Source organism: Lacerta agilis, chromosome 10 (assembly GCF_009819535.1).
Source record: "Lacerta agilis isolate rLacAgi1 chromosome 10, rLacAgi1.pri, whole genome shotgun sequence".
Taxonomy (NCBI): Eukaryota; Metazoa; Chordata; class Lepidosauria; order Squamata; family Lacertidae; genus Lacerta; species Lacerta agilis.
In genome coordinates this window covers 38421122-38440577 of record NC_046321.1, presented here as the reverse complement: position 1 = coordinate 38440577, position 19456 = coordinate 38421122, and the positions used below count along the sequence as shown (strand labels likewise).

The 19456-nt window shown below is 42.6% G+C and overlaps 1 protein-coding gene across 12 annotated transcripts in view; it reads right to left on the bottom strand.

Moving 5' to 3' along the window:
* Nucleotides 1–19456, bottom strand: part of PPFIA2 (PTPRF interacting protein alpha 2) — a 258382-nt gene that overhangs the window by 237106 nt on the left and 1820 nt on the right. For all 12 annotated transcript variants that reach the window (XM_033162610.1, XM_033162595.1, XM_033162597.1 and 9 more), the window contains exon 2: nucleotides 10453–10703. In XM_033162610.1, coding sequence (XP_033018501.1) covers nucleotides 10453–10701 — 249 coding nt within the window. In that variant the 5' untranslated portion in view covers nucleotides 10702–10703. The remainder of the gene's footprint in view (nucleotides 1–10452; nucleotides 10704–19456) is intronic.

Genomic DNA, 19456 nt, shown 5'->3' with positions numbered 1-19456 from the left:
GCTTTATCCTCAGAGGCAAAGTATCTAAGAGGCAACAAACACCACACCATTGACCCGTCTGGATTTATTTTTATCTCATGTTTATGCCATGTGTCTTTACAGGCTTGGAGATAATGAGCCATCAAATAGTTTATGTGCCCATTAATGTGTCTGCTCCAAGTTAAAGTAACTGATAGGGACATTTATGAACCAGAATTAAATGTGGAGACTGGGACACACTGTTCCTGCTGAAAGCCATGGATAATTTTTGCTGGATACTTTTGTTTTATGCCTCCCCCCCCCCCCCCGGATTTCCTTCCACTGCATTCCACAAGGCAACTCATGTTCTTTGACTTGAGGCATAACATTTTTTGGAAATAAATGTAAACATCTAGAGTTGGTCTGATCAAAGTTAGCATCAAAGGACTGCAAGGCACGCATATGCCATTCCAACCATATATATATATGCAGCGGTTGCAGAAGATTAACATGTACCATCCTTATTCTACTATGGGGGGGCACACCTGCACAAAATAGCTGGATATGCCTTAGAAGTCCCCCACCCCTTGGCTCCTTGAAAATGACAAGGGCAATCCGCTTCCCCTAGGTCCCTGGTCTTCAACTGGTGACCTGACCCATGGTGGGTCGCAACAGGAGCACTAAAGGTAAAGATAAAGGGACCCCTGACCATTAGGTCCTGTCGTGTCTGACTCTGGGGTTGCGACGCTCATCTCACGTTACTGGCCGAGGGAGCCAGTGTACAGCTTCTGGGTCATGTGGCCAGCATGACAAAGCTGCTTCTGGCGAACCAGAGCAGCGCACAGAAACACTGTTTACCTTCCCGCCGGAGCAGTACCTATTTATCTACTTGCAGTTTTGGTGTGCTTTCAAACTGCTAGGTGGGCAGGAGCTGTGACCAAGCAACAGGAGCTCACCCCATTGTGGGGATTCAAACCGCCGACCTTCTGATCAGCAAACCCTAGGCTCTGTGGTTTAACCCACAGCACCACCCGCATCCCCAACAGGAGCACTACCACCATGCAAATATGTGGTAAAAGGTTAAGAAACGGGTCCCCCAAATGCATGCTTGAGTTTAAAGTGGGTCCTGGGTCTGCAAAGGTTGAAGACTACTGCCCTAGATAACAATGCACACCAGCACAGTTGTGGCAAGAGTGAACACATTTCTTGGTTTTCTGAGAAATACTTGCACTACCTCTATCTGCCCTCCAGGTATTTTGGGCTACAACTCCCAGCAGCCCCAGCCAGCACAACCACACCACCAGTCTCAGCCAACAGCAAAGGATGCTTTATCCTGTGACATAGGTAAGTCTAAGATCTACTGTTCTTTGGGGATAGCCAACATGGTATCCTCCAGATATTGTAATACAACTCCAATTAGCCCCATTCAGCTTGGCCAATGGTCAGGATTAATTGAAGTTGCTGTTCAAAAGCTGGGCTAGAGCACAAGTGTGCTGATTCAAATTAATCTGGAAGGCATGACTGGCTACTCCTACTAGAGTCTCTTGCCCTTCGATGATGGGAGAAGTCGAACTGCCATATGTATGGTGTGATAGCATTGCAGCAATCCAACACATGTGTAATCATTTGGATGCTGGCACAGAGCCTAAGCATTTCATGGTTTCCAATTACACGGAGAAAGCACTACACATACACAAATGGTAAAGGAGAAGATGCTATACAGACTGGCCAATGAATGTAAGTACGGTTCAGGTGGGGCTAGCAGCCACAGTCTCCCTCTTCCCTACTCCCACATCCATTCTGCCCTTCATGCTGTCTAAAAGAGCTTTGCTGACATTTTACGAGGCTCAGACATGAATCAGGGGATTCCAAAGATCTATGCATTGGCTTCAGATCTGATGCTTCCATTGTGAAGGCTACACATGTTCAATAATTATTAGAAAGCTCAGTACACACATCTTTAAGAAGGATAAGACATTGCAATAAACCCTGAACTAGAATCGGCATATCCCACTTATTTCTATGGAACACAGTCATGCATACACACAAACACATCCTTTAAAAAGTTAATATTATATGTTGCAAATGTGCCCAGATTTGTTATTTATTTGTCTGCATGTCTGATTTATATGTGGAGGTTTTTCTAGTACATGCACGGTGACCAAATCGATACTGCTGGTGTGGAGAAATAATAATGAAGGAGAGAAGAATGGCAGGTTGCTACTTTCATGTTATTAAACAACCTAATTATTTTCTTCCCAGATTGCACTTCCCTTCCCTGAATCAGCAAAATCCTTATTGCTCAACAGTAATGAAGAAAATGTAAGACTATCATGAATTTCCTTAACACAACCCAATTAAAGCTTCATATTGATCATATTGCATGTACTGGTTCAATAGAGCAAGGTCATTTTTACATTTCCTTTCCTGACTATTTCCTTTTTACCCTCCCCCAAGGATTCCACAAGCTTGCATTCTAAAGACAAAAAAAGCAAAAAACCTCCAGAGCATTTCTTCCAAGTAAATACCATAGTGCAGGTCTCTTTGTTTGCAGCAAAATTTACAGCACAATTAGATATTGAAACAATTGCAAAAGAATTAGATACTGCAACTCATGCAAAGCTATTGTTGATCTACACCTCTTCCCTTCCACACCCACAACTAGCATTGAGTTCAACAAATGTGTGTGGTGGTACATTATACTCTGGATACGAACCATGCTGGATCTCACAGCCTGTGTACTCCAACACCCTTTTCCCCCAACAATGGCGAGACATGAAGCTTCTAGAAACCAGCAACAGGACATTATAGATGTATGCGTGTGTGCATGTGAGTGTGCATGTGTGCGTGCATACAACTGTTTTTAAATTATTGTTTTTCTGTGTTTTTAGTGGTTCTTATATCTATCTGTAAAAAGGTAAAGGACCCCATCACGGTTAAGTCTAGTCAAAATTGACTATGGGGTGGGGAGCTCGTCTCCGCTTTCAGGCCAAGTGAGCTGGCGTTTGTCCACAGACAGCTTTCCGGGTCATGTGGCCAACATGACTAAACCGCATCTAGAGCAACGGGACACCGTGATGGAAGCCAGAGCGCATGGAAACACCATTTACCTTCCCACTGCAGTGGTACGTATTTATCTACTCCTGCTGGTAGGCTTTTGGATGCCTTGAGTCCCATCATGGAAAAAAGGCAGGGTACAAATAACTATATAAATATATACACATATAATAATAACAAAATAACCTATATATTTTTAAAGTATTTTTGTTTCAATAATCTGAGATGGCATTTGGGACCATTTGGAGCAGCTATGTTCGAATCCCCACGATGGGGTGAGCTCCCATTCCTTGATCCCTGCTCCTGCCCACCTAGCAGTTTGAAAGCACATCAAAGTGCAAGTAGATAAATAGGTACCGCTCCGGTGGGAAGGTAAATAGCATTTCCGTGCGCTGCTCTGGTTCACCAGAAGTGGCTTAGTCATGCTGGCCACATGACCCGGAAGCTGTATGCTGGCTCCCTTGGCCTATAGAGTGAGATGAGCGCTGCAACCCCAGAGTCGTCCGCGACTGGACCTAATGGTCAGGGGTCTCTTTACCTTTACCTTATGCCTACTGATGGAGATGTATCACTTAGCTACCTCCTCAACATCTGGAAAGAAGGCCCTGTTTAGTGAGCAGTTGCCTAGGTTTGTTAAAAGATGGACAATCCTACATCTGGGTTTTTGTCAGAACTTTCAGGTATTTGCATACCACAGATCCGCTAATTTATCTTTCCACAAGGGCCAACATTGGTGCTGAAATCTAGTATCCCAATTGAAGTGCAGAGTTCTTGAGGACTGGGACATTCACAGGGAAACCAAAATGCTTGTTTACAAAGCTATTGTACTACCAACCTTACTGTATGCTTGTGAAACATGGACCACTTACAAACGCCATCTCCAACTCCTCAAAAGATTCCATCAATGGTGTCTCCAAAAAAAATTACACATCACTTGGGAAGACAGGCAAACTAATACCAGTATACTGGAAGAAGCAAAGATTACCAGAGTCGAAGCAATGATTCTTCAACATCAGCTTTGTTGGACTGGTCATGTTGTTCGGATGCCTGATTATCATATTCCAAAGCAACTACTCTACTCCGAACTTAAAAATGGTAAGCGTAATGCTGCTGGTCAACAAAATAAGTTTAAAGACTCTCTCAAGGCAAATCTTAAAAAATAGTATAAACACCAGCAATTGGGAAATACTGGCATGTGAGTGCTCCAAATGGAGAACAGCCTTTACCAAAGGTGTCATGGGTTTTGAAGATGCTCAAACTCAGGACAAAAGGAAGAAACGTGGTAAGAGGAATGCACATTTGTCAAACCCTCACCATGATCAACTCTGGTCCGGAAACCTATGTCCCCACTGTAGAAGGGCGTGTGGATCCAGATTTGGCCTCCACAGTCACTTATGGACTCACTATTAAAACCGTGTTCATGGAAGACAATCTTACTCGGCTACAATTGATCGCCAAAGAAGAAGAAGAATTTATACTTGTGCAACCAGGCTGCCAAAAGCCAATGATACAAACCATGAGCAGAGCAGCATATAGCACGAAGACATCACATTATGTCCTGTGTTCAAGTAGTTATTACAAGGAAAAGACCAGGGAATTTAGAGAACAACTAGTAGCAAGTCTCCTTCTATAGTTAGCATCCCATTCCCTTGGAGTGTGCCCTGTGTTGAGTTTTATATAATGGAAGCAGATTTGAGTGAGGCCATGCTTCCTTAAGGCTCAGTCCTCGTTGGGCTGCTTTAGGGTGGGAAAGAGGATGGCCATGCTTGTTCTCAGTCCCAGCAACATTAACATTGCATCCATCTAAGTGTAGACCCATTAAAATCAATTAACACAAGTAACAATCTGCATCACTTAAAAGCCCCCCCTCTCTTACACACACACAGAGAGGAAGTCTTTGAATTATGTCATTTATTATTCAAAGCAGCTGCCTAGGCATCTATTTCCAAGCAACATATTTAGGATTAATGTGGAAGTTCATAAAAAGAGAAAAATAATAACTCAATCGCAATGGGGGGGAGGGGAATCCATGTGGTGTTTTTAAAACTTCCTAAATTTCAAGAAACCTTTTCCACATTTTTTTTTTTTTGTCTTCCAAGGAATCGCTGTGTGCTGCAACAGATCCTCAGACCGTTAACTTCTGGCTTGCATGAACACAGTACACCTCATTACACACCCTGAACTCTTCTTTAAGCATGCACTGAAAGGAAAGGAGAGTCACACAAAAAGTGTTTCTCTCCAGGTGACCCTTCCTTACCAATATTCCTGTGCTGGAAACTTTGATAAGGAAAGGCTTCAGTGCTAAACACACCAACTAGATAGCGAGTCCTATTGAAGTTCCTTCTGATTAAACCAATTTAGGAATGTGCTACATTGAGCCCAGCCACTAATACGGAAATGTACCGAGGTCAGCCTATGCCAGGCATTGTGGTGAACCTTTCTCAGCCTAAGGACCATGTTCCTCATGGGCAACCTTCCAGCAGCCATGTGTCAGTGGGGGAGCAGAGTCAGAGGCAAAAGGAGGCAGAGCAATGGATGTGAATCTCACCTTTGTACAGCAGAGGACATTCCAGCCATGCAAAAGTCGACATGCACATACATCTCTCCATCTGCAGCCATCCAAATTGGCAAGGAATATTATGAAAAATCCAAGGACACATTCCAGCTGTGGGGAAAGCAATTGAGGAGAATGCAGGACAGGGTCTGTGTGGGGGGGGGGGGTGTAGCCTAGGGGGAGGGGTGCAGCCTAAGGAGAGTCACAACGGCTGAAGGAGAGGCCTCAGGGACAGAGGTGCCAGCTTCGTCAGAGGATTGGGGGGACCCAACACGCCATTGTGAGACATCCTGACATCAACATCATGAGGAGCCAGGGGCAGAGCCGAATGCCCTCTGAAAATTGAGGGGGGTGGCCTCCTCCAAAAATGCATTTGGGGGACCAAAACTGCCTTGGGCCCTAGGAGTTGGCACCTATGCTCAGGGGGTTTCCATGCCTGAGGCTCCCCACCCTGGTCTAGTAGACCACTGTAAACAAAATGGCAGAAAGCAGCACGTAATATCTAGATTGGACGAGGATGGAAATTGCTCATACAAGAGGTGGCGGTGGCCACTGATTCAGACACCTTTAAAAGAAGACCAGCAAATTCATGGAAAATAAGGGTATCAATCCTGATGGCTGTGTTCTGTCCTCCCTGGTTGGAGGCTGTATGCTTCTGCATACTAGTTGGCAAAAACCACAGGGTAAAGAGTGCTGTTGTGCTCAGGTCCTAATTGCAGGTTTCTCGTGGGCATCTGGGGGGCCACTGTGAGAACACAACACTAGATGAGCCATTGGCGTGATCCAACAGGCTCTCATCATGCCCTAAGAAGATGAGCACAGATTCTGAACACTTCTCTTTGCCAGTTAAACCACAGAGCCTAGGGCTTGCCAATCGGAAGGTCGGCAGTTCGAATCCCCGCAACAGGGTGAGCTCCCATTGTTCGGTCCCAGCTCATGCCCACCTATCAGTTTGAAAGCACGTCAAAGTGCAAGTAGATAAATAGGTACCACTCTGGCGGGAAGGTAAACGGTGTTTCCTTGCGCTGCTCTGGTTCGCCAGAAGTGGCTTTGTCATGCTGGCCACATGACCCGGAAGCTGTACGCCGGCTCCCTTGGCCAATAAAGCAAGATGAGCGCAGCAACCCCAGAGTCATCTGCGACTGGACCTCATTGTCAGGGGTCCCTTTACCTTTACCAAAATCCACATGCTCCACCTGTTTGGTGTTAGATTACGATACTCATCCTGCCTAGCTCTGTTTTATAAAGAAACAAGGAGAGGATTTGAAATGTGCATCATTATTTGATGAGAGTTCAGTAAAACTAGCTCTGTCATTCCCAGTGGACAAAGCTTCCACAAGGAAGATAAAACAATTATAAAAAAATCTTATTTCTTGCCAGTCTTCTGCTTCTTAAACATGTATGCATCAGAACTAAGTCTCTTTGCATAAGGAAAAAATCGTATCCCTTCTTCACTAACTGATTCCAAATAAAAGCTCACATACAGTTTCTTAAATTAGCCATTTATATTCACAGCAACTACTCAACCAGAACTGTAATAGCGGAACATTTACCATCTCACATATTACATAAGTAAGGTTAAAAACAGGCCTTTGTAATAAACTAGAAATGAAGCTGGATAGATCAAGATCTGTATACCCATCGCTGCTAAAGTTCAAGTGCATGCTAAATCCGAAATAATGTGCAGCTCCTGGGAATAAATGCTAAATGCCAGATTTTACTAAATAGGGGCAGATTGTTGTCTACCATATTTATTAAATATTAAATGGTTATAATACACTCTAGAATATAACTCTACTTGCTCCAATTATATTGAAGGTACTGCCTGCTTTCTTCGCACTACCATCCGATTCCATCAGATTGTAAATGTGATCCTATTCCATGCTTTAGATATTGCATCACAAGCCTCGGGACATACACATACAGTAACCCCACTTTTCCGAGGGTGGAACAAATTAATAGCTGCTACCAAACATCACCAAACAGGCTTCACATTTAGCAGCAGCTTATTTTGCCTGCCTTATTTTGCAATGACACTGTATAACCACTGACGACAACGCACAGGAAGAGACTGGTCTCTACACGTGGCTAAAGAATATCAGGTTCCATTTGTTTGGGCAAGGTGAAGTTGAAAGACAATAGGTAGGAAGAGGAAGGAATCTTAAGGGATACTGCAATGTTTCAAACTGCCACCCTTTCATCTACAGAATGTGGCTCAAGAAATGGCACATGGGCTTTTGAAGGATTTCGCTGCTGCCTGGGGTTAAGACAGAACGTAGTAAGAAATGATCAAAGTCCAGCTGTTACTGCCATCCAGACATGCCTTAAGTCACACGATTTGCAAACACAAATAGCATATTGTCTTGGCAGTGCCCAAATATCATTTTTCTGGGCCTAATAATAATAAAAATATCATTATAATGTCCTTGACTTCCCCATGAAGAATCTTATCTTTTTTAAAAAAGAGATTTAATTGTGTCCTTTAGCTGATTTAAGTTCCTTTATTCAAGCTTCATGTGTTTCTGGCTTCCTGATTTGCAACTTGTAGTAAAGCATAGCAGAATGATATGTATGCACAAGAATTATAAATGAGTTATGAACTCCATTTAGACACAGTTCCCTGTCCCTAGGATGTAGTGTCAGTTCCTCTCTGCTTTCTGGAGCCCAGAGGTCTGTCTCATTTACTCATACAGTATATGTTCTGAATTCTGCAAGTCCTGCCACCACTACTGACTCCCAATATCCCCCGGATCTCATTGTCCCCAATTTATTATGCAGCTTGCTTTCTCTCCCTGCTGCCAGTCATACAAACTCCTCCTACCTGGGAGTAGAAAATGCCACCAGAAAGTAAAGCTCTCTGGGACTTGGAGGGCATGCACCTCCACTTCTCTCCAATCCAAGTCCCAAGAGTTTTCTGTTTAAGGGCAATTGTCCCCACCTACCCACACCGCTTCAAGGCTTGGGCCAACAGCTCACGGCTCAGAATGCTTCTTCTTCTGTTCCAATATCGGTTGGTTCCAGTTTATCTCGAGATCTGTACACCCATATAAATAAAGGGAAACATTTTCCCCCCTCTAGCCCCAATAATGGGTTTGTAGCCCATGCTAGACACCTCTAGCATGGTTTAAATGCGCTCAGCCCTTCCCTTCCCACCATAGTATGATAGTTTTGGGACCAGAGTTCATGAGGAACACAGGACAACAGGGCTCTTAAACCTTTAAGGGGGTGTAGAAGAAGCATTTCCCAACATAGCATTTGTCCTGTTGGGATAGCTGCATCTGGATTCACTGATGCTCCCTCTTCCAGACACCTGTGAAAGCAGGTATTTCACCTGACCTTTGGGATCACCGCCCTTGCCCATCAGCTGTATAACGGGAAACAGCAGAGAGAGGGAAGGGGGGGGTTGATGCTGTGCAACTTGATGTCTGATGCAATTGCAATGCTGCAAGATCGCTGTGGTCTAAACCACTGAGCCTAGGGCTTGCTGATCAGAAGGTTGGCGGTTTGAATCCCCGCGACGGGGTCAGCTCCCATTGTTCGGTCACAGCTCCTGCCAACCTAGCAGTTCGAAAGCACCTCAAAGTGCAAATAGATAAATAGGTACTGCTCTGGCGGAAAGGTAAACGGCGTTTCTGTGCACTGCTCTGGTTCACCAGAAGCAGCTTAGTCTTGCTGGCCACGTGACCCAGAAGCTGTACGCCAGCTCCCTCGGCCAGTAAAGCGAGATGAGTGCCGCAACCCCAGAGTCGTCCACGACTGGACCCAACGATCAGGGGTCCCCTTATCTTTAAGATCAAAGCAAGGGGGTAGAAATATCTTGGCAAAGAGACTTGTGTTCCTTGCTGTGTGCAAGAAGCGCCCTTGCATTTTGCAACTGCTTGCATGTGGTTTGCAACTGTATCTTAAAGACTGTAGCTTTGAGGCTCTGATATAAATAGTATCAGGGAGCTTAAAAAAAAAAAAGTCAGTGGGAAAGCTGGAAGGGGAAGCTTGAGCAGAGTTACCGAGAATTGAATATATGCCTCTATTTCCATGGGAAATATATCTGCAGACTCGTCTGTGACATTGTGTGCAGTAGTGGCAGGCAATGGGCAGTGGGGATGCATTGCTCTCCAGGCTTCCCAATATGGTTTTCTGTGGGGCGGGCATGCATTGGCATGGCTTTGATGTTAGGCTACCTTATGCCTGATTTGGCTCAGATGAAGAGCATCCTTTCCCTTAGACTAATTTACCACGTATGTTTTATTAATTGGCTTAAGTGTCTATTACTTTTATTTTTGCATTGCATTGATATTAGATTGTACACTGCCCTGAATCAATCAATAGATACATCCATGTTGTTTCCTGTCTTGCAGCACCTAAAGTTTAAAGCAAACCTTAAAATGCAGCGATGGTCATCTAAACCTAGCAAACCTGTTAAGTGGAAGAGATCCAATGTGCAGAGTACAGGTGCAGGGCAGTCCCATTCAATCTGTAAGGTCTTGCCATTCATTTCAGAGGTAAGGGTAGCATTGTGCCTACAAAGGGATGCCTTGGCATGCTTTCCTTTCTACTGAAGGGAATGAGAAAGGCTGCTTAAAGGGCATAGTTGTTCCACCTGCACACTGGAGCACATATAAAGCTCTGGAGAAAGGCATATGACTTTCTGATGAAACCAGAGGCAATTTGCACATTCAAGGGCTCAATTTCCTGTCTTATTGAACCTATAACTAGGCACACTAAGTGTCAGTGCTTAAGTCCAATAGTTAAACCATACAAAAAGTGCTTTGTAGCTTCTTACACTGGATCGTTAAGGAACACATATATTATCCATTGAGATTACGTGCTGCAAACGCAATGTTTGTGAGTCAAAATGACCGGGAATGTGTGGACACTCAACGTACCTGGGGCAGTGCAGAGTTGAGCTGCCGCTGGAGAGAATCTCTATCGTAGATGACATCCTGGAGACGTTGCTGGGCCAGAGAAAGACTTTCCTGCGTCTCTCGAAGTGTGTCCAAGAGACGGTCCCTCTCATCTAGCATATTCACCATAAGCTGCTCAAAGTGAGAATCCGAGTCCGAGCCACTGCTCTGGGACCCCCTTTGGCTCATCGGGGTGTCCTCGTTTATCGTGGGCATCACTTCACACATCATTTCTGAAAGCAAAAAAACAAATGGAGGGAGGTATGAAAAATAATCCTCTAAGTACCAAAAGCTTGCAGGAAGCTATTATATAAAATAAATTCAATCATTTCAAGATTGACTCCCTTCCTGGCAGTATTATAATAATAATAATAATAATAATAATAATAATAATAATAATAATAATAATAATAGATTTATTTATTGATTTGTTATAATCATTAATTATTAATGATATTGTCAATTATTAATAATAATTAATGATCCACAGTTCTGGAAGTGTTCCTCTTTCAGGACAGGGATATGTTTAAAGTCTCACCAGCAGATTGGCACAGACAGTGTCCTTTGAAATCATGTCAAAGATTTCATTTTCTAAGTTCGTTTATTTTATCTGACCTTTATCCGCCCACTCACTCTCCTGCGTGCCATCTTCTGACTGTTTGTAGTGGTGCCCATGGCTACTATTAATTGACAAAGATAGCACTTCCCAACACTTTCCTATAGCAGAGCTCAACTTCAACGCAGAACTCAGCAGAAAGTCAACATTAAAAATGTCATAACGCTCTACCCTTCTTGGCAGTCTAGGTCGGAGTCAGGCCTCCACTTAGGTGATCTCTTCCAATAAGAAAGCTAATTGCCTTTCACATACCGTAATTCCTTCCTCAAAATGAGGAGGACAGAAATGCATTTCTACAGAGCTAATTTGTTCCAAGATTGTTGCAGCCTAGCCTAAGGGTAGCTTTTGGAAAATCAATTAATGTCACAATTATCATAACCTATCTTAAGATGCCTGATGTTGTGCAACACAAGGTAATTTCACAAATCCAATATGCTGTTGGATATTTCTCAATAAACATTTATGGCCAACATCTTAGAAATTCTATGTTAGTTCAGAAGATTATTAACCTTAAAACATCAGGAAATGGAAATGAACAGAATCACTGTGTACTAGCTAAAATTATTAACTAATATGCCATCCATATATTACAACTATCATCAAACCATGACTATTCTATTTTGCCTTTGATCTCAAGTGATTCTGCTATTCTAGCCCATGTTATTGGCTCCCATTCTTGTTCTTTTCCTAGATGCTCTACTCTTCTTGTGTGTTAATATTCTGAGTGGCTTATATTGGTGTTTTATCTCTGCTTTTGGACTCGATTCCTTTTATAAAGTACTTGAAGGATTGAGTGGGAAAGTGAGTCATACCAATAAACATGGCTCAGTTATTTGCAACTGGGATAGATACACACAAATTTTGAAGCATCGGACAACACTTCAGACAAGTTTGCTGCTTACGCCTTGACGCCACGCAGCCTCAGCCGGAAGATAATACCTGAGATCACATAGCACGCTTCAGTCTCCAAACCCTATAACTGCCACCTTAGCTACAGCACCCTTCTAACTGTATCAGGGCAGCCAAAGAAAGCAGAAGCCAAAAGTTCTTCTTCAAGACTTTGGTACCTTTGTTTTGTTAATCATATGCATTGACGGGATGCAGGTGGCACTGTGGTCTAAACCACAGAGCCTAGGGCTTGCCGATCAGAAGGTCAGCGGTTTGAATCCCCGCGACGGGGTGAGCTCCTGTTGCTCGGTCCCAGCTCCTGCCCACCTATCAGTTCAAAAGCACATCAAAGTGCAAGTAGATAAATACGTACTGCTCCTGCGGGAAGGTAAACGGTGTTTCCGTGTGCTGCTCTGGTTCACCAGAAGCAGCTTAGTCATGCTGGCCACATGACCCAGAAACTGTATGTGTACAAACGCTGGCTCCCTCTGCCTATAGAGCGAGATGAGCAATACAACCCCAGAGTCATCCGCAACTCAACCTAACAGTCAGGGGTACCTTTACCTTTACCTTTATGCATTGACTGAACTGTATTGTTGCCTCTGTGTATTGATGGAAAACAGCATATAACTTCCAATGCAACATAAAAACGTTCTCGTGAAATAAGAACTCTAGGAAGGCTATTTAAACTGCCTAAATGTGTCAGCTGTACGTTGCTCACTCTGTTTGGCTATATTTATATAGCCTCCCCAACAACACACATTCCCTGGGCTGCACAATGAACATTAAAAGGATAAAATATATCAAAACAATAAAAAGCAATAGAAAAAATATGAGGGTAGGCAGAGTGATTGCTATTGTTCCTTCTGCCTAGAACTCTCCCTGACAGCTGGGAACTGTTAGTAGGCTTGCTACAATGACAAATTGCTACCTGTTGATTGGCGCTGTTACTGTGTGCTTGTTACAGGAGATGCCTGTGAGCAAAATCGCCATTGGTGGGTAGCTGCATCTTTTTGCTATAAAAGAGATTGCCACTGTTGTTGCATTTGTTACTCTTGTGATGTTTCCCATGTGTGGGTAAGTCACTGCTGGCTGGGTGTGGGTACCAGCAAGTTAGCATGGGGGCAAACAGAGACTCGGAAGCAGATATCCTAAGTGCACCATACAATTGGTATACTCAGGACACATAATGAGCAGGGCATCTAGAACTAGTTGTATTTAATTTGGCTCCACTAGAGGTTTAAGACCTCATAGTTCAAGGCTACAATTAAATGGGTTCTGAGTTGGAAAAGGGTGAAGTAGGAAGCAGTGGCTGAAAGCATGGTCCATGAACATATATTTCTACCCCTAGTGCATTGACTTTTTTTTTCACCTTTTCTTTGCCACTAATGAGTAACTTTCCAGATTTTTCACCATGGTTGCAATCCCACAAGAAACACGTAATTGCTCCCTTCTCAAAGCACAGCAATCTAGCAATGGAAACAAAACGCAGTGTCGTAGAGCCAAATGGTTGAGCTCTCCAAGGACCCAACAGCACACTTGAGGCAAACCGCCATTGATATTAATGAACATTAGGGCCAATTTCAATGCAACCAGGTCAGACCAAAAAGCTTATTCTTCAAACAAAGGAACACCTGGAATTAGGGGGACCTGTAAACAACAACCAATGTTACATTTTGCAGTGCTCCTATTCAATGTTACAATCAGCTGTAGGATACTGCATTTCCCTTTCCTCCAGATTTTCATTCGTTTCCCCTGCTCAACAGACACTCAATATTCTATGGTCACTTTGGGGTGGGGGTGGGGAGATCTTGCCCCTTCAATCCCACTCCCTCATCATTTTTGCTGCTTCTGCAAACCTGCATGCCGATATCAGCAACTCTGCTTTCACTACACAGCTGTCATAATGCAGCGCCTGAATTTCCTATCGGTCTCAAGCAGGGCAACAACATTTTGCAGAAAATCTATGCATTAACCCTAATCTATGTTTAGGGAAGTTTTTAATTTGTGATTTTGTATTGTATTTTAGTATTTGTTGGAGGCCGCCCAGAGTGGCCGGGGAGACCCAGCCAGATGGGCGGGGTATAAATAAATTATTATTATTATTATTATTATTATTATTATTATTATTATTAACCCAAGACTGTGGGGGGGGGGAACAGCATCAAAGACATGAATCTATGGTCCAGCTTGGGTCTTACATCATGGCTTTTTAACAAAGGTTTTGGACATTTGAAAGGGCAATAGGTCTGCAGGCAAGTCAAGAGAGTAGGAGGTTTCTGCATACAGCTGAGTGTTTGATTTGTCCTGGGAGAATGCCTAAGGGGTCAATTAAGCAGAATGACTAGCCTCTGCTGCAAACTGAAAGGTATGGGAGTTTTGACTGGAAATCCAAAGGTAGGTAACTTGCAATATTAAAAGTCGACTATACTGCAGGGTTGTTGTGTACTATGCCAGTGGCAGCTGGAAACATTTTGACTTGGTAGGGCCGCAGTTTTTAACCTTGCTGTTTTTCTTATAACAGGACTTGTTTAGGAAAGTGTGCTGAGTGCTACTGTTTCCTCACTAAAAAGCACCAGTTATTCTCTGCACATCTATGGAATTGAGAATAGCTTGCATGTAAGAGGGCCCCTATGACTTTCAGGCAAGACTGACTCCATACCTCTCAATTAGAAATTATTTCATACCACATGACATAGGATTTTGAATTCACATATTCATGACACCTACACATACATTGCCAAAAAGTAAACAAACTCACTTTTTTAAAAATGTAAGAAGCACTTGTTACAAATTGCATGCTGTTTTTCTCTCTCTCTCCCCCAATCAGTTTAACTTTTCATTATACAAAACACTTTCCCCCTCTAAATTAAAAGTACAGAACAAAATACTCCAACCAACAGACGAAAGATTATTGCTTCATTTGAACCAAGGCACACCAGAACATACTTGCAATGCATGGCTTTGTAATAATCTCTGGTCATATGCAGAGTTCACCACACCAGAGTATTTGTAATCAGCCTCTTACAACTGAGATTAGGAATAATATTGTCCAGGTTTGAGGAAAGATGGGTAATCAGTCAATGTGATATGCAAACAGGCATATAGACCAAACATCTCATTTTAGAAATTGACAGATAAAGTCACAATAATCACCCAATATAGAAAAAATGGCAAGAGCATTTCCCTCCATTACTCCAGATTCATGAGATCCGGAATTAGGAAGGGGCTTGTTGGAAGCAGATCCACACACCATTTCTGGAAATACTCTGGAAAATACTTGCATTTGGCTTAGATCAGCTTGACCTGCTCTGCTCTACCCAGCAGCAGCTTCTGCAGTTTTTTAATGTGTGTATGCAGGAAAATTGTTAATACAGAGTTTGCTGCAGCACATGCAAAGGTGTCCATAATTTCTCCTTCTAATTCAATTCATAAAAATGAATGCAACAAAATAAGTTTTTAAAAGCATATTTATTATAGAAAGAGACTCACGCTGTGACCACTGTTACTTGCTTCCCTCTCTTGCAAGGAAGATCATGTAACAAATACTAAAGGAAACAAAAATGTCCTTCAAAGTAGGAAACACTCCCTGTTGCTTCTCTGGTTAACAGAAAATGCTAAAAGATATGAGACCTAGCCTTCAAGGAACAAGCTCTGAGCATGCTCACAAGCAATGCATGATTTGATAGGGCTGGAACACCCTCAGGCGTCCCTACTCAATGCAGATTGCCGTGATAACAACAGAAAGAAGGGGGAACGGAAAAGCTGGTAGTCCTCCAAGAGACACATGGAAGGGAACTCTTTACCAGAGTATACTTCCGAATTAGAACTGTCAGAGTGATGCAGAGAGCTGATTAGCCAGAGAACAGGAAATAGTTAGAAATGTTTTCAGCGCTTCTCTTGAGTTCAAACAGATGCGTGTGAAACAGGGAAGTGTGTGTCTTTGGGGGGGTTTGTTTGGTGGTGGTGGTGGCGAGTTAAAAACGTGCTTAACATTCTCCTTGTGCTGTGTCCCAGTAGTGCAAGGGCCCCCACTGTACTCTGTCAGCCCAACCTGCAACGTGGGTATGAAAGCAGTGGATAGCAGGGTAGGATTTTTCTACTTTCTCAGCTCAAGTTGCAGGTAGGTAGCCATGTTGGTCTGCCGTAGTCAAAACAAAATGAGCACATGAAAGCTCATACCAAGAACAAACTTAGTTGGTCTCTAAGGTGCTACTGGAAGGAATTTATTTATTTATTTATTTTGTTTCTCAGCTCGAGTTCAACACCTCTCCTGCAATACAGGTGAAACACAGAAAGATTGTTCCACATGCTTTTCTCTCACTCACACATCCTTCCAGGCCACAATAAAGGCAATAAAGTGCACTTGCTTTTTAATGTACATTAGCGTTCATTTCAAAAGTCTCACACCAAGTAAGAACAGAGTTAGAAAGAGATGGAACTCTTTCCTTTGCTGCTGCTACCTTTTGAGGGCACTTGGGGGGGCATGCTAGTGACCATCCCAACTTGATTAAAATCTTGATTTCTGTGGACAGCTCTCTCCCCCCATCCCTGGGGACATGACCTATCCAGACAATGAGGTAGTTTGCTCTACTTTTTTAGATTCGTGTTTCTTCTTCTCTCTTCTTTATCCAGTCACTCGGTTCTATGTGTGTTGGGTGCTATTCTTGTTGCAAGTGAATAAAACCTATAGTCTTCTTCACCCCAAAGTGTCTCATTGCCTCCAGATCACAAAGAACAGCTGCCCTTTGGCGTAGCAGTGGGCTTTCTTCCCCCTCCCCCCCCCAGATGCTTTGTACTTCTGCAAATATCAGGGTTCCACTGAGCCTACTAATAGCTGCCTTACGTGCTTAAGTGCTGGTGTTCTGGCTACTTAAGCACAGGCACTCTCCTCTAAAGATATTTAAATGGAATTTAAAATCTTATAAGGAATTAATGATTAAGCAGAGACTAGATGGTAACGTAGCAGAGCTGCCATAGCCGCCGATTTCCTGCACCGTCAGGGAGTTTGGACTAAGATCTTAAGAGATCTCGTCCAACTCTATTGTTTAAATTAATCGCAACAGTGGAGTTTCTCCTAAAAGTCACTTTTAAATAAGAAAGAAAGAGGAATTAAAACAACAACAACAACAACACTGTCTAACCCCAAGAGTGTTCATAAATCAATTACAACCTAACTCCATTAAAATGCATAGGACTTTTGCCATTTACATTTATGGGAAAGTGAATGCGCACTGCAGTTTTAAAATTACTCCTGTAATTTGGGGTTGTTATGCCTTAGCTAGGATATATCTGTATTAAGTAGAAAAAAGATATAATTAGTGACTGTCAGCATCTTTCTGGAAAATATATATATATACTAAGATAGATCTTCACATTAAGCTTAACCATGGAACGTTCAGGTGTTTAGTAAAAAATGAGGGAGGGATGGAATCTATCCAAGTGCCCCTCCTTCAACAGCAGGCTTTCACCAACCATACTCTTATTAACTGCTGATCTTTGGATTCATTAAAAGGTTCTGATGAGGTAATTGATTAACAAACTTACATCAAAGCTCACAAGCCTATCAAGTGCCTTCATCTTACAAGACAACTTGAAAGGACAGCAAGACAGAGATAATGAAGCACAGGGCTCTGTGGTTATTGGTCTGAAATCCTTTTAATGCCACTGTTTGTTCTTTACTGCAGAACAAATAAACAAATGGGATTGTTGTTGTTTTTTCCAAAGATGTATTTTCTCCTAGCAAACAGAATTACAAAATAAGTCACTAAGAAACTGAGTCTGATATAGCATGAGAAAGGTACAGAGTTTCAATCTGAGTTGGGCACTAATCAAGGAATTCACGACTTCTCAAATTAACATGAGCATCTAATTCCACTTCAGCTAATCTTGATTGACTGCACATCTCATGGAATTAATGTTACGTCTGCAATGTCCAGCTCTCGGAGATCCCGTAATTCATTGTTTGGGGGTGCAAAACTTAGCAAATAAAGAATCCTAGATCAAGCTTAAAACTTGGATTTTGTGACTAAATTTCTTTGAATATTTTTTAAACTGCAAAAATTGTTTAATGGTGAATTCAAATATGAATTCTTTTTCATGATCTCTTTGGGTTTGCATGCATCACTTCTGTCAATAAAGAATATTGCATTTCTGGAAGTAATGAAATTCCTATAAGGGGCAATAGCCAAAAGTTAACGTAGACCCTTTGGCAAACTTTTAAGCTGGACAATATCAACCATTATAATATCCTGTAATAGTGAACTCCTCCATTCTGTAGTGGTGCACACACTCTCATATACTCTGCATCCAGTGTGCTCCTGGTTTGCTACAATCCCTATCTACCCTGCTGTTTCTTATGAAATACTGCATTTTGCTGCGTTTTCCCCAAACCTGCTTCAATTCAAATAGAGAAAAAGGAGGACTCTGCTACATTTTAAGTCACTGATCGGTAACTCAGCCTGAATGTTCATCCTTCTTTAGCAAAAATGGTACCACTCCCACACAATAATTTCTCTTATCAGGAAGCTTGGGGGAACCCCCATGATATATTAAAAAAAGAGGAAGACAAGTTTTTGTGGTGAGGGGAGAAACTAGAAGACATCCCAATCAGGACTGAGCATTCTCAGTGACCACAGAACACTTGGGTAGGGAAAGATAGCTCAGCTGGTACAGCATGAGACAATCTCAGAGCTGTGGGTGGGGCAAAAGACTTCTGCCTTGCAGGGGGTTGGACTAGATGATCCCCTGTACCCCTTTCCTTCTCTTCCATTCTATGAACCTGTGGGAGGGGAATGGCATATCCTGGGAAAGGGCACAGATGTCTATCTGGAACAAGAACACTCCAATGTTTCGCTGCAGGTCCCATTTGTTGGGTAACATATCCATCATTTGTCCATGTGACTCCAACATCTCTGCAGAGATCATTCCCAAACCAGAAATATTTAACTTTAAATCTTTAACTGCATGCAACTTGGGACCTTTCGCATTCAAAACATGTGCTATGACACTGAGCTACAGTGCCTGCCCAACAATATGGTTTCACAATACTAGTTGTATTGACAGATAGTACCATTTGAGAGAAAAAGCCATTTTCATCAATGTGTTTTACATTATTGTGCAAAGTGCTATGGGTGGTATTCAATGCTAGTCCTACTCAGAGTAGACCCACTGAAGTTAATAACCCTATGTCAGTCATGTGCATTAATTTCCATGGGCCTACTCCGGTACACAAAGATCACACACATGGTTTAGTGCAAACTGCAACACATCAGCTACAGCAGTTGGTAAAGTAAATTAATCATTAAGTTCTGTGATGAGATTTACTATTCCAATATGCATAGGAAATTAAAGCAACTTGAATAATTCATAGTTACCATAAGGAAGCAATTATATAATGGTATATATCCACTCCACCCCAAACAACAGACCATTACAGACTGCAACTTTTTGGCTTTCTGATGTGCAAAAGGAAACCTGTAT